This window comes from Vidua chalybeata, chromosome 4 (genome assembly GCF_026979565.1).
Source record: "Vidua chalybeata isolate OUT-0048 chromosome 4, bVidCha1 merged haplotype, whole genome shotgun sequence".
NCBI lineage: Eukaryota > Metazoa > Chordata > Aves > Passeriformes > Viduidae > Vidua > Vidua chalybeata.
The window spans coordinates 3454873-3468905 of NC_071533.1; the positions used below are offsets into that span (position 1 = coordinate 3454873).

General features: G+C 44.8%; 1 protein-coding gene across 1 annotated transcript; it reads left to right on the plus strand.

Moving 5' to 3' along the window:
* The first annotated feature begins 9312 nt into the window (after window positions 1–9312).
* SPP1 (secreted phosphoprotein 1) lies at window positions 9313–13782 on the plus strand. The gene is made up of 7 exons (XM_053940743.1): window positions 9313–9476; window positions 10732–10798; window positions 10898–10948; window positions 11775–11879; window positions 12031–12075; window positions 12348–12602; window positions 13081–13782. Exons 2-7 carry the CDS (start codon window positions 10745–10747, stop codon window positions 13516–13518), a joined length of 948 nt encoding a protein of 315 aa, XP_053796718.1. The 5' UTR covers window positions 9313–9476; window positions 10732–10744; the 3' UTR covers window positions 13519–13782.
* Window positions 13783–14033: the final 251 nt, after the last annotated feature.

Sequence of the window (14033 nt, forward strand, 5' to 3'; positions counted from 1 at the left end):
CACTGGGAGAAGAAATATTATTTCCAAAAAGCCAGGAGATCTCAGAAAGTGTGCATGCAGCCTAAGGGGGCCGGGGAAGCTCCTGTTTCCCTAGAAGTCACAGACAGGTTTGCCATAGAGTGAAACAGACTTCTTGGGCAGCAAAATCTGAAACTGGAGCAAGGTGAGAAGCCAGTGCTCTTGGGAGGCTTTCCCAGCTGTGAGCATAAGGATGCTGGCAAAACCTCACCAGCATTGCCATCAGGCTTATCTCTGTTAAAATCAGAATAGAACTTGTGAATACCAGGGGCTGGAATAGAACTGATAATTGTGAGCCAGGCTGCTGTGTTTATGTGTGGCTGAATTGTGTAAATGGCCCCAATAATCGGATTTCTTCTCTGGCCACAAAAACCAAGAGGTAATTTAATTTTTAGAGTTACAGCTGGGTGGTACAACTAGTACTCATCAACGTGACTGTATGGAGAGCAGCTTTAAGAACAGAACAACCCCAGTGCAGGAGGAATAACTACATTTGGGCAAATGTAAGCTGATTAGCTCAGTAGTATGTGAAGTTTGTCCTTCAGTCTGATGTGTGCAGGGGGATCAGAGTAAAAGATGGCCTATTTAAGACTTTAAAATCCACAGATCTTCATCATCTGGTTTGTATCATCTGTACACTGTGGTAATTGACTTTTCTAGTCTGTCTGTATTACCAGTTCAGGCCTGGGAGAGTTGTTGGCTTTCCAGGAAAGATCTCTTGGGTACTGACCTGGACACCTGCACAGCTCCTGCAGCTGTTCAAATATGGAACAAGGGAGACCATAGGTTTGCCTTTGCCCCCTTTAATTGCTAAACAGGGAAGAAGCAGACAGGCTAATTTGTCAGTAGGCCTTATCTTTGTGAAAGGGGAGCAGCCCTGCTGTCTAAAGCCTCAATTTGCAGCATTTGTTTAGCCCACGTAATTAAAAAAGCCCCTCTCTTTTCCTGCCTCCAGTGTGTAGTCTGTGCATATGCAAACAGAGCTGCTCTTCACTGGAGTCTTTAGAAAAGATTTCCTTCTGGAGAAAGATACTTAAAACTTACAGCCAATGAATGCAATGACTTGGCTGGGTTTCTTTTTTTTGTTTGTTTGTTTTCTATTTTGCCTCTGTATTTTTCCTTGATATCCGTGGTGATAAAGATAGGAAATCAATGTGTTAAGAGAAATGCTAGTACACTTGGAGTTCAGAGTGAGCTTTCAGTATCTCTTAGGCATCTATGCCCCATCTCATTTGTTAACAGTAGCAAACCAGGAGATGATAAACAAAATGAGAAAATTATTTTTACATCAAGATTTAGAGTGTCCTGACTTAAAAAAATATATATTTAATAGTCTACCAAATAACAGGACCTGATAACTATTTGATCTCTAACAGAAAGCTTGTGCCCATACAGCAGCTTTGCAACACCAGAGCCATGATTAATGTTATTTTTGCTGAAAATTATCAAAGTCACGTGCTATAAAATCAGTATGGGAAGGGCAGGTATGGTAGACATGAAGCTAAATGAAAGGCTACTTAAAAAAAAAATCTTATTATGGCAGTTTGCATTTCTTATTATTTAGATGCTATGTTTTTAAATTATTATTGGAAAATCTACATTATTCCTACCATAGGAATAATGGACCCCAAACAAGCCACTGCGGGTGCCTTGTAACTTGCCTGTGAAGAGCAGTGTTACACCCCAGCAATGACACTGCTGGCACTGCCCAAAAAAGAGTAATGGATAATATTCCCTGGACAACCCATCTTCTATTGCCCTCACTCTGAGACTTGGTCCTGCCTTTCCTCTTGTAAAAATCTACGTCCAATGGGACTGTCACACTGCTCTCTTTCTCTCAGGAGAGCAGCTACTTAAAAAATAGGCAGGATGAATGAATCTGCTGACCTGAAAGACTGGAAGGTATACATACAAATTCCCAGTGTATCAGCCTGGCTTCTTTGCCTGGAGGACAGGAAAAGTAGACCTCCATGACCATGAACATTTGTTGAAATTAAGCTTTCCTCTTTCTGTCTTTACTTAAGCCTGAATCAGAAGACTAGGAATAATCTCACTGGCAGTTTCTGTGATCCATCACTCTCCTTTGCTGTTGATTTTTCAGCGGGGGGGGTTAGAAAGACTGGATAATGTAGCTGTGTAATATGCCCTTGCCTGCACTTTTAGGGTAGAGCAGAGGTAGGATGTGTCAGGGATGTGGCAAACTGCTGTGGGATGTGACTGCATTGGTGCCAATGAAGTTACAGGTACCAGAGTTCCTATAGTGCTCCCTTCAGGGACTGGGTGCATGAAAAATGCTTTTCAGCTCTGCAGAGGGCACAGAGTTACCTGCTGACAACCTGCACCCTGAGATCTGTGTTCTCCAGCCTGGCCCAGCCCACGTGTCACTGCCCTGTTGCTGCCCTGCTGTCTGAGGCGAGACCAACTCAGCTCCAACCAGCAGTCAAGCTTCCTCCTTTTGCCTAATCAATTGCTGAGATGAGATCTAGTCTGTGTTTCAACAGCAGTTATTTTGGGTGCAGCAGATCAAGTTTCTCCATACAGAACGGATGTTGCTTCCCAAAATTGCCTGTCATCCACTGTGTTCACATTTTCCATGGGTGAGAAGAAGTCATTTGACTTCTTTGTGATAAACAAGACTCCGTGAGGAAAATAGCAGTGCTGGCTTTTTATTTATTGACTGGTAATGTTCTTCCTAATGCAAAGAGCTCTGATGCTGCATATCCTCCTCAGGAGTAAGTTGCCCTGTCAGCTGCCCCTTCCTACTGCTTGATTCAGATCCTGCTGCTTAACTCAGTTTCTTAGGCTTCTCTTTCCTCTGGTTAATGTATAGCTGCAGTTTGCATCCTGCTTTGCGTCCATATGCCAACCACAGTTTGCCATTTATTCTGCCAAATTTATAGCTACACACCCAACCAACAATCTGTCTAGGTAGCCAGTATGAATTATGTGCAAAATGCTATTTCCTAAATCTGGATGTGATTATCTCTCAACTGTGTATTGCCAAAATAGCAGCTCCCTCCCAAAGAGAGCTGGTAAGCAAGGAGGGAGAGCAGGGATTTGCCAAATGTGTTTGTGCTTCTGTGCTTAATGAAAAGAAACCTTTTTCCCAGACACTTGTATCTGAACTATTCAGTCTATCAATTTATCCTATTTTCTTGGAAAATTATACATTTAAGAAAACATCCCCTTTGATTTGCTGATGGTAATACCTGTCAGGTTTGAGTTATTACTTCACATTTCATTTAAAAAAAATTAGTATGCAGAACACGAGGAGAAATTGCCGGGTCTGAGTGATGTCCTCCATTGGCACTTTTGTTGCTTGTTGTACAAGAGGTGGCGGCCCCAAGACTAATTAAAAGAAGTGTACTGACATGCAGGAGATGTTCTGGCTTTCCAAGCCAGAGCCAAAATGACTCATTGCTGCAGTGGAGAAGATGGTTCCTGCAGAGCTCCTGCCTGCATAGGCTTTGTGGGAAAACAGCCTTATCACCTCCAGGCTTGAGCAAGCTGCGGAGAATCTCTCCGTGATTCAGTCAAGAATGGGAGAGGCGCTGACCCCGGCCTGCTGATTTTTGGTTCCCCCACAAAATCAAATCAGCTTCTTGGCCAAACAACTTCCTCCCCAAGCCCAGTCCCCAACTCTTTAATTTCTCTTCACCAGGCCCACAGATGGGTTTTTCCTCCCACTCCACCACAGGGCCCCCACACCCTGGGGCACAGTGCCTGGGACCATGTTTGCTTTCACACTGACTCAGTTCTGCACCCGTCCCACCTCAGACCACAGTGGCCCTGGGCTGAGAGTTAAGAAAACTGCTCACAGCAGAAGCTGACGCCAGGTTTCTGACTGGTTTCTGATATGTAGCAAAGCCTGTGTCTGAGGTGAGGTTTATTGACAGGCTCACAACATGCAAACAGCACATGCTTCCCCTGCTCCAGACCTTCTGCAGAAAAGATGCCTTGTGTACAGATAACCACAGGTATGCAGAGTGGAATCCTGGGTTGTGCAATGCCTGGCACCTCTCCAAATTATCTGTTTTGCACTGGCCTCTTCCAGGAGGCACTCAGAAATTGTGTCTTGCGAAAGGTTGGTCTCTGGGATCGGTAGCAAACTTCTTTGGACTCAGCTCCTTGTGCTGTGACCCTTGTGTGGCCGTGTATAGAAACATGACATGAGCTCAACGTGGTAAATGCGGAATGCAAAATCAAGGCTGCTGTGTGATGAAGATTCCCGGGATGCAGCCAGGACTCTGTCACGCTCATCTCAGTTATGCACCGGGGCAGCATACGGAAGAGCTGGCCCACCATCTCCCTGTCTGCCTCTCTCTGTCTGGCTGTGCTGTGATCTGTTTCTTGCAGCAAGGGGTTCTCTGTGTTTTAGCAGCAGAGCTGCACGGAGATACAACTGGACGGGTGCGGTGTGCAGAACCCTTCCTGTGGTGCCCTGACAAAACTCCCCGCACTGGGGAGAACAGACATCTCGTGACTTTCCAAGTTTCACAATGCAGAGTGAGAGGATGCTGTTCTTTCCATATCCATTCTGCATGTTCGTATTTTCCCATTAGGGTCCTTTCTCAGTAGGAGGAGAAAATTTTGCAGTAGGATCCGAACTGAGCAGAGGGGAGAGAGGGAAAAAACTTGTCACAAAATCTTTCCAAAATTTCTCAGTAGGATCAGAAACAGGGAACTGGGCAGAGGGGAGAGAGGGAAACAACTTGTCACAAAGTTTTTCCCATACTTGTCTGAGAAGCAATCTTCTGTAAAGCTGTTTCCTACTATCAAATTCCCCTCAGCACTGAAACTGTGAGCCCTGAGCTGGCAATCTGATGGTTGCTGTTTTATGAGCATATACGGGATTTAAGCACACCCATATCTCACCTCATAAGCTTTCCTTCATCCTGGAGCGTTACATCTGCAGCAGTGTTCAGGCTTCAGATTGAGCTCAGCTCCCATTGAGATGACAAAGTCTCATCCTCCTGTTCTCAAAAAATTGCTTTTTGAGGGTTGCATTCGTTAAGAAATGGTACAGTTATGAAAACATGGTGTACACCATAAATTTTTTCACTGGTTGTTCTTGTTACTCCGAGTACTTCAGACTGCTATTGTGTTTGTTACTTTCCAGTTGAAACAAATGCATTTCTTCTCTTGTCAATTCAGAGCTGAAGCACAGCCACAAACACAGCACTGAAAAGCTGATGTTTAGCTCTTCACACTGGTAACTCTGATGACCTGAAAATAATGAAATGTTTCTGTGCTGGTTTAATTCCTGCTGCTACATGGACTTCAGTATTAAAATACATTCATTTCAATGGGGAAAAAAAAATCTGGAATTTTTTTCTAACTGGCTGTAAAAGTCGAGGGAGGGGACATCAGTGGGGCTCCATTTTAGCAAGTTCTAGACAGCTGGACTGTATTTATACTGTTGCAGGAGCATCCACTTGCCTCTCTGAAAGCTGGGATCTGACTGAGGCTGGCCAGCCTCCAGGATTTCTGAGACACAGCTGCATGGCAGTTTCTCAAATATTAATTTTTTTCTTCACTTTCCAAAGCTGTTCCTAAAAAGCCATTTGTAAATGGGAACAGATAGTGACCAGTCCCAGGAGCCAGAGACAAATGAGTGGGCTCTCTTTGAGTAGAGGGGAGATAAGGACAGACCAAAAGACTGCAATGTGTCAGACACTGGCACTTTCTAGTATGCTGTCAGCCTATCGTAGAGTTGTTTTCCAGAAAGTCTGTCCCAATTTATCATCTATTCTAGCTCTAGGTCAGTGTTGTGCCGAGTTCTGCAACTCCTCAAGGAACTGGTAGGAGTTCTGCAACTCCTCAAGGAACTCCTCAAGGGCTGATTCTGGGAAAGGGACTTCTTTAATTGCTCCAAGTGGTACAAAGGAAAAGACATACAGCTGTGCTGCAAAGCATGTGTTCACACATGTCAGGAGCAAACCTCTGTTGTAATTTCTTTTATCAAACAGATCTGACACCCAGATCTCCTCTGCATACCGAATATTCTCCTGGGCCCAGACACAAACAGTGTAGTGGTCTGTGTAAGTCTATTTAAGAGGCAGAAGGCTTTGTTTTAAGTCTACCCACTGCTGTATGTAAGCTTTTCCTCATTTTTGAAGGTTTAATTAGGAAAATGTAATGGCTTTGGGAGGTATATTGGTTGATACACTGAGTTTCCAAAGGGAATTTTATGGTAGCAATATAAGAAAATTTTGCTTTTCATCTGTCTTTCACAGAAACCTTTCTTTACTGAGTCTGCTTTTCCTGGAGATATTCTAGTTGCAAAACAGTATTTAATAGCATTCTTAATGCTGCCAAAGAAAACAACCTCTCTTTTCGAGCCTTAGTCTTTGCCATCTAGTCTTTGTTTATGTGCACCTCCAGACTTGTTTTCTGGTGAACAAAACTCAACAAAAGCCAGCTGTCCTGAAAGCTGACCGATCACTACAGGTCACTGCAGGGAGGCTGGGATTTTCCAAGCCAGCCAGAGGTATTGCTGGGCATCACACTGGTGTCCTAGCTCAGGATCTTAGGTAGGTGTTGGAGGTTGCACAGGGGAGGCACTGATACAGCTTCTTGACAACACAAAATGACAGCCTAACCATGTTACCAACACAGCCCAGGATGGAAGGAATTGTGGTCAAAAGCTTTGTTCGACAGGACAGACAAGTAGAAAATGCCAACTACATGCAGCAAATTACAGTCAGAGTCATGCTCTGCACAGACCCTGACAGCTCTTGAAAGCCAGAATCATATACCCTCCCACCTGTACAAATTCAAGCAAGCTGCTTCTGCTGTGCCACCAGCAGACAAGTGTTCTCTCCAGAACTAGGATTTTAATGTGGGAAGTGAGAATGGTGAAAGTTCCCTACTTTCTGCCCTGCTTGTTCCTTATCTTTGAGACAAAAAGAAGCATAAATCCTACCAAGGCAAAGGACTTCTCAGCTAGGTGAAATGATTTACAGGAGGAATAACCACATAGTGATAGGCATGAGACAAGTGCTAAATTTACTACAGAGCTGTACAGGCTAACCTTGCATAAAATTAAGACATTTATTAATAGCCATCGCTTCTCATCCTGCTTCTGGATTGCTGCAAAACTTCCCTGTTGTTCCTTAGTTTTTACAAAATCTACCATATAGTGGATTGTACAGTATATTTGGCAACATACGCAAAACCACTGTCATCTCCCAGCGCACTGGAAACCAGCTGTTTGCCAGAAACAGCTCCCTGAGGGTCACACAGCGACTGCTGGGAGATAAGAGTTCCAGGTTCTTGCAAAACATTTGCCTTGAGGTGCCACAGTAATAATTGACCTGTACAGGAACGTCTGTAACAAACTGCAGGAAGGCTCTGTTTCTAATGGCTCCATCAGCATGACTGATAACTGCTGCTGAACTCGGTGAAACAGGCTGTTTACATAATGTGTATTTTCCTGATGGTCTGATACACAGTAATACACCATTATGCAGATTGCAAGTATTGGTTTTGGCCAGACAGCAGCTCTAGAGGATCTTTGAGCATAACGTTGTTTTTCAGCTCTGTGTCTCTTGATGAATGGCTTGTAGGGAAAGTAGGTTTTTCAGGCTTAAAATTTAATCCAGGGTGTGGACAGGAGAGCAGGACACAGCACACCCAGTCCCACATCCAGTGGTGTGATGTGGCTGGCTTCACTCTGCCTCTGTTTTTGCTCTGTCAGATGGAAGTAGTTTTTTGCTGATGGTCAGGACTGGTGTTTGGCTACCTAAGGGCCTGGCCTGGGGTTCCTTGGACTCAGCAGCACTGAGCTGCAGATACAATGGGAGATGGTAGATCTGTCTAAATCTGCATAAGAGCTTGATGCTGAAATCCCAGTTGCTGGAGGCTTTTTTTGGTTGAAAGGTCTTTCCTGAGTTAGGATATGACAATGGTCATATAGCTTCAAAAATAAAAGCCAGGATAGTCCTCATTCAGGTGGATCCTTACAGTCAGAACTACTAATGATATACTATGTTTTTATCCACTTCTCCCACTGGGATATTAGAACACTCTCTTAAATACACTAAGTTGGACTTCTAGCTGTTGCTGATCTCTGCTCAAAAATATAATCAGCTAAGTCTGTGTGATGATGTAACAGGGAGGTGCTGAGCTAGCGTGGGTATGTTACTCCTGATGTCTCCAAACATGCCCCAGAAGTGGCAGTAAGCACAGGATAACTGGCAACAGGAGCTGCTACAAACAGGTCTCTCTTGTCTGCTTGCCTAAGGATACAGCAAACATCAGTGGGGTGTCACAAATGAGAAGCAAGATAACCACCTTGAAACAGTTATAAATATTCTGCCTTCTAAGAGGGCTGTTTGGAATGTTTTCCTGTGTTTTCCTGTGCACATTCCAGCTGCTGCAGAATCAGTCCAAAGCTATGGACATCCAAGGCAGGCCACAAGAGATCTGTCACCCATCAGCAGGGCTGATGCACTGCTCCATAGTAGGCATGGAATTTCATCCCATGATGTCCTTTGCTTCCCAATGCCAGTCATGGCACTCCTCATGCTGGAGCTATATCTGTGCTTTTTTTTTTTTTTTTAATTGAAAAATATCTGGCATCTGGTCCCTAGAAAAGAGTTACGAAATGGATTTGGTGCATGAGACAGCTGTAGCAGATTGACCAAACCACCTGAGAAAGGAGCCAGAAGGAATACAAATGAACAGAAAAGGAGTAAGAATTCCTCATGATTCCTCATAAAGATGCACCAATCTTCTTTAATTAGACCACTGGCTCTTGTACACCTTTACAAACAAGTCGCTGGATGCAGAAGGCCTACCAAGACAACTAGTACTACTAATTTTTTTTTTTTTTTTTACCCTGGTAGACCAAAAAATGCAAAAGGCCAAATTCTGCACCATCTTTGCAATTCCTGTAGCCCCATGCATGCCCTGGAGAGCAAGTCTACAATTCTGTGGAAACATTAACACCTCTTTAGTGAATTTTATGCTCAGATTTATTTCCTCCAGCACACATTAGATATTCCTACCCCCTACAGAACAGGGTACAAAAGATTTCTGGGAAGCTGGGCTCTGGCTTTTCACAAAAGCAGAACAGGCATTCCCCGAAGCCCTCCTACATGATACCAAACACTGTGCATTCAACAGACTTGCTGGTTAATGATCTCGCTCATAAGTAATGTTTTAACCTTAGAATGGTTTTTGTTTGTTTCAAAAGCCACAAAGCCAAAGAGGAAGTGTAGGAGAACGTGGGCAGGACAGTGGCCAGGAGCCTCATGACCTCATCTTTTTCCGCCACATGGGGATTGGTGGCTGTGCTTGGGACAGGGTTTAAATTCCCAGAGCTCAGAGATGTCAGGCAGCAAGGGACGAGGTGAGAAAGAAAGCCAGAGCTGCTGGGAGCCAACTGGCTGGAGCTGCTGCTGGGATCACTAAGAGTGCTTTTGCCGTGGCTGACTCCTTCAGCACCAAAAAAGGTAATTATTTTGCTTTTTTACCTGACATGTGCCAATCCATCTGCAGCTTTATCCTAGGAAACACTGAGCAGATCTTTGAAAACTGCTTCACTGGGCAGGGATGTTTGATATTTCTCTCTGGAAAAAGGTGTGCTTTTATAGGAGCAAGGTTGCTTTAGCAATGCCAGGTATTACACATAATCACAATTTTAAGTTTGTGTGCTGACAGATGTTGGGAGAAGGTTACTGAAAACCCTGCCACTGAATCATGCACTAGAAACTCAGAGCTGGTGCTTGAACACAGAAAGCTTTCTTCCTCATGTAATCACTGCCTGGCAGTGTTCTTGTTTTTCCTGGCAGGCTCACTGTTCACGCTGCACAATCCTGAGTGGATGGGACAGTGAATGGGACACACTTCTCAGGAAAACTTGAAATTGCAATACCTCTATTAGAGTGTCCTGTCTCAGGGCCAGCCTTACTAATGCATTTTAAATGTCCCAAGCAGCTTTCTTTCCTGCTGTGACTTACCAAAGTTTTGAATGACTCTTGTTCATCAGTAAATCGGTTTAAATTCTCAGGGATGTTCCTTATTCTGGGAACTTGTCAGTAAGCACTGAAATTTACCATAGCTCTCCTAATTTCAGCAGGGATCAGTTATTTATTAAATTGCTAAAGCTGCAATGTGAGCAGCTATGGGAGTGGCCATTTCACCTAATCTCTTGTTTGGAAGCACAGGTTATTTTGTTCTAACTTCTGGAGAGGGAAATGTAGGTCTATAATAAGAGCAGTTTATGTTCATATAAACTGACTTTACTCAGCAACTCAAGTTAATAACCCTAAATACTAGTTTCAAAAGAGCTGACAATACAAATTGTTTGCCTTAACCTGCCTCTTTTTCAAAACAATTGTGTTAAGTGAATGAAGATAAACCAAGGCTGGTTTTTATAACAGTTTTTCACAGAGCTTTTCCTTTGTCTATGCAAGTCAGTAGGCAACAGGAGTCAGTTCACCTTTTCAGTGTGGTTTTTCTCACCACTGCTCAGCTCTTCTCAGCATTCAGTTTAAAAATTCTTGTAGCTTTTTGAGCTGCTAAATCATTACAAGGTGGGTGGGAGGTGGTGATGGAGGATATAAGGAATAAAATTAGCATGGGCAACTTGAATCCATAGCAGGGACCTGGTCTTGGCATAGTGAAGTACACCAGGATAAAGGAAAAGCTTATAGCATTTTTGTGGTATTTTACTTCATTGACTTACTGTTCCAAAATATTTTCTAGGTAAAATATCGCAATGAAGGTGGCAGTTCTGTGTTTATGTCTTATCAGCATCACAGCTGCATGGCCCGTGAGTAAATCACAAACACTATCCCCAGCACTTGCATTATTTCCTTTGCACATCAGCGAGAAATACTGATAAATGTTTTTTCTCTTCTCTCCCTTCAAGGTGGTTCCATCCAAGCAGCATGCCATTTCTGCCAGCTCAGAAGAAAAATATGTAAGCTCATTTTCTCTTTCTGTTAATTTTCTTTGATAAGTACTTTTTGATTTTTGTTTGTTTCCCTCCAATACACATTTTCTGGTACTTGTTCTATGATTGTAGATGCTTGCAGAACATGCCCTCACCTGGCTGTTATGAGGCAGCTTCAGAGCAGAGAGACACTGATTTCCACAGACATTTTCCTGTGTCATGCGTCTTGGTTGTGGACTTTCATTAGTTCTATCTCCAGACCAGCACTGGAAATCTTTTTTCTTAATGAAAAATATGTTAGCTGTTTATTAAAAAGGAAAAGGGACTGCAATATGGCAAAATATGGCATCTTAATCCAATATCCTATTTTTTTTTTGAGTGATGTAAGCAAATTGCATTTAGTCTGTTATATAGCTCTTGAATTCATTCCCCATTGCTGTTACACTTGTAAAATCAATTCTTGGCTCTGAGAACCAACTACTGCATTTAGTTTCGAGTCTTCATGAGGTGGGAGATAAATCACCCTCCAGAAAGGGCCTAAGAATTAGCAGAAGCAATGATTGTTAGATATAACTCCAAATTCCACTCAATAAAGACAAGCTGGAGAAACTGGTCTAATTTGCTCAGGCTCTGCCAGTGAGAGAGGCACATCTATCTATCTTTTGGGTACAATGTTCATCTGGGATGATGGCTGGTACTGAGTCCTCTTCCTACTGCAATGAGCTGAGCACACATCCCACATAGAAGGACTATGTACTGCAGATGCCACATCTGCCTGAAAACACAGGTTGGGATGCAGCAGTTTTGCCTTCTCCTTTGAGGATTAACTCCTCCCTTTTATTTTCTCTTGAAGGACTCCAGGGGCCATCACTTGCACAGATACCACAACGACCACGTGAATTCTCAGTCTCAGGAGAGTCAGCAGCACCCACAGAGTGACCTGGCATCATCTCAGCAGGTACAGGCACCTAACTGGAAGAGAAAACAGAGCATCTTTCCATGCCAAGATTTACAAGTTATGATTAAGTGCTTAAAGAATAGTCAACATGCTAATCAGCTCCACTGTATGTGCCTTTGTGTACTAACATTGAGCTTTGTGTTGCTTTCAGACCCTCTACTCTTCAGAAGAAAGCATGGATGTCCCAGAACAACTGGTAAGTGTTTTGGAGGACAGCATGTCAGCTGAGTGCTGTAGGGCAGACAGTGTGGGACAGCTCTCGTTTTCCTCACTCAAGTGTGGTTCTTGCAGTAACATCTCTCCCGAAATAAAACAAAGCTCCAGACGGGGCGGGGGGGGGGTGAACTCAGTGCAGTGCCTGCATGTAGCTCCTCAACAGTGCCTATGCCCTGGGTCAATGGGACAGGTACCAGTCTGCACCTCTCACATCTGTGTTCATTTGCCTGACGTGTAATAAATGTTTTCCAGCACTTTCCTGATGTGTCAAGCAAGAGCCATGAAGATGTGGATGATGATGATGATGATGACAATGATTCCAATGACACGGATGAATCTGAAGAAGTTGTCACGAGTTTTCCCACAGACATTCCAGTGACTGAACCATTCCCCACTTTCCCTTTCACCCGGGGAGACAATGCTGGCAGAGGTGACAGTGTGGCCTACAGGATGAGGGCAAAAGCTGCACTGCTGAAGTCTATCAAACTCCACAAAGCCGCCAAAAAGGTGAATAGCACTGACCGGTGGTGCCCATGTTCTTGGAAATGGGGAGTGAACTTGAAAATGGACATGGCATTCTATGGGAGTTGGTTTTGAAAACTGGTATGGGGAAAGTAGGCATAAGTGAAAGAATGCATTTCCTTTCTCTGGATAGGGATGGGCAGATCAGGGGTCTCGATGGCTGCCAATGCACTGGGGCAGGAGTGCTGCTGCTGCTGCAGTTTGCACTGTCACGATATACTTGCACATGAAATCTGAGGCCAGGAGCAAATGAGAGTTTCTCATAATGTTAAAGTTTCATGTAATGTTTCAAAACATTTCGAAACAAAATAATGTTTCCATAAAACACCAGAGTATCTCCAGGCAGAGGTTCATCATGCAGGCTTTGAGCGTCCCTGCAGTCCAAGCAGCCTGCTTTAGTGCAGTACTTGATGGAGTAGCTCCTCAGGAGTGACAATGGCTCTTATTCTGCTCTCTAACACAGCTCATCTATGATGCCACTGAAGAAGATGAGAGCGACGTGGATGCAGACAGCCAGCGCTCTGTCTCCCGGGAGAATTCTGCTTCCCCTAAGTCCCTGAGGAAACACGCCAGCAGCGTGGTATGGTCTGACCAGAGCCACGGGCGGGACAGCGGCGAGCAGGACAGCGACCCGCGCGACCGGAGCTTGGAAAACGACAGCCGGCCCAAATCCGACAGCCAAGAGGCACAAGGCGACAGTAGCAAGTCTGGTGTCAGAAGGGACAGCCTCTCGAGTGTGGAAAGCAGGGAGAGAGGGGACAGCCAGCCGAGTGTGGAAAGCAGGGAGGGCGTGGACCGCGTGTCAGCTGAGCTCTCTGACGATATCAGCAGCCAAACGCTGGAAAGTGCCGAGGATTCTCAAGATCGTCACAGCATCGAAAGTAACGAAGTCACCCTTTAAAGGGAGATAAAAAATAATATTTCCCTTCTTTTCCAATCCCTACCTAAGAGAAGCGGGGAGTAGCTTCATTTCGGGGAGCTGTTTGTTAATGTAGTTCGCGTGGTGACTTTTGGGGTTCGGGGCGGTCCCTGGCCCCTAGGGCTGGGCTAGCGGAGGCTGTGGGACACGGCGGGCGAGCGTCGCCCCTCGGGCACGCTGCTCTCTGCGCTGCCGGGCGGCGTTTTGCTGCGACGGGATAAATAAATAAAACCTCAAAACCCTGTACCTGCATTGCTGTTCACTGGGGCGTGGACCGGGCGGGGGGAGCTTTAATATTTCTTCTGAAAATGATGTGAAATGGCTGTTCCTCACAAATTCAACCTCTTCGCGAGGCCTCCTCGTACTTTCGCCGAGGATGAGCGGGTCTCCAAGCACCCAGCGCCGGCCCCTGCGCCGCTAGCCCAGAGGCGGACCGGGGCTGCCCTGGAGAGGGGAGGGAGGCGTGGGAGGAGGAGAAGGAGGGCGGGAAGGAGGTC

What these genes read in the sequence shown, in the direction of transcription:
- SPP1 (XM_053940743.1), top strand. Translation starts at nt 10,745, where the DNA reads ATGAAGGTGGCAGTTCTGTGTTTATGTCTTATCAGCATCACAGCTGCA. An exon ending in GCATCACAGCTGCATGGCCC is followed by an intron (nt 10,799 to 10,897) that starts GTGAGTAAATCA and finishes TCTCCCTTCAAG; the next exon opens with GTGGTTCCATCCAAGCAGCA. An exon ending in ACCTGGCATCATCTCAGCAG is followed by an intron (nt 11,880 to 12,030) that starts GTACAGGCACCT and finishes TGTTGCTTTCAG; the next exon opens with ACCCTCTACTCTTCAGAAGA.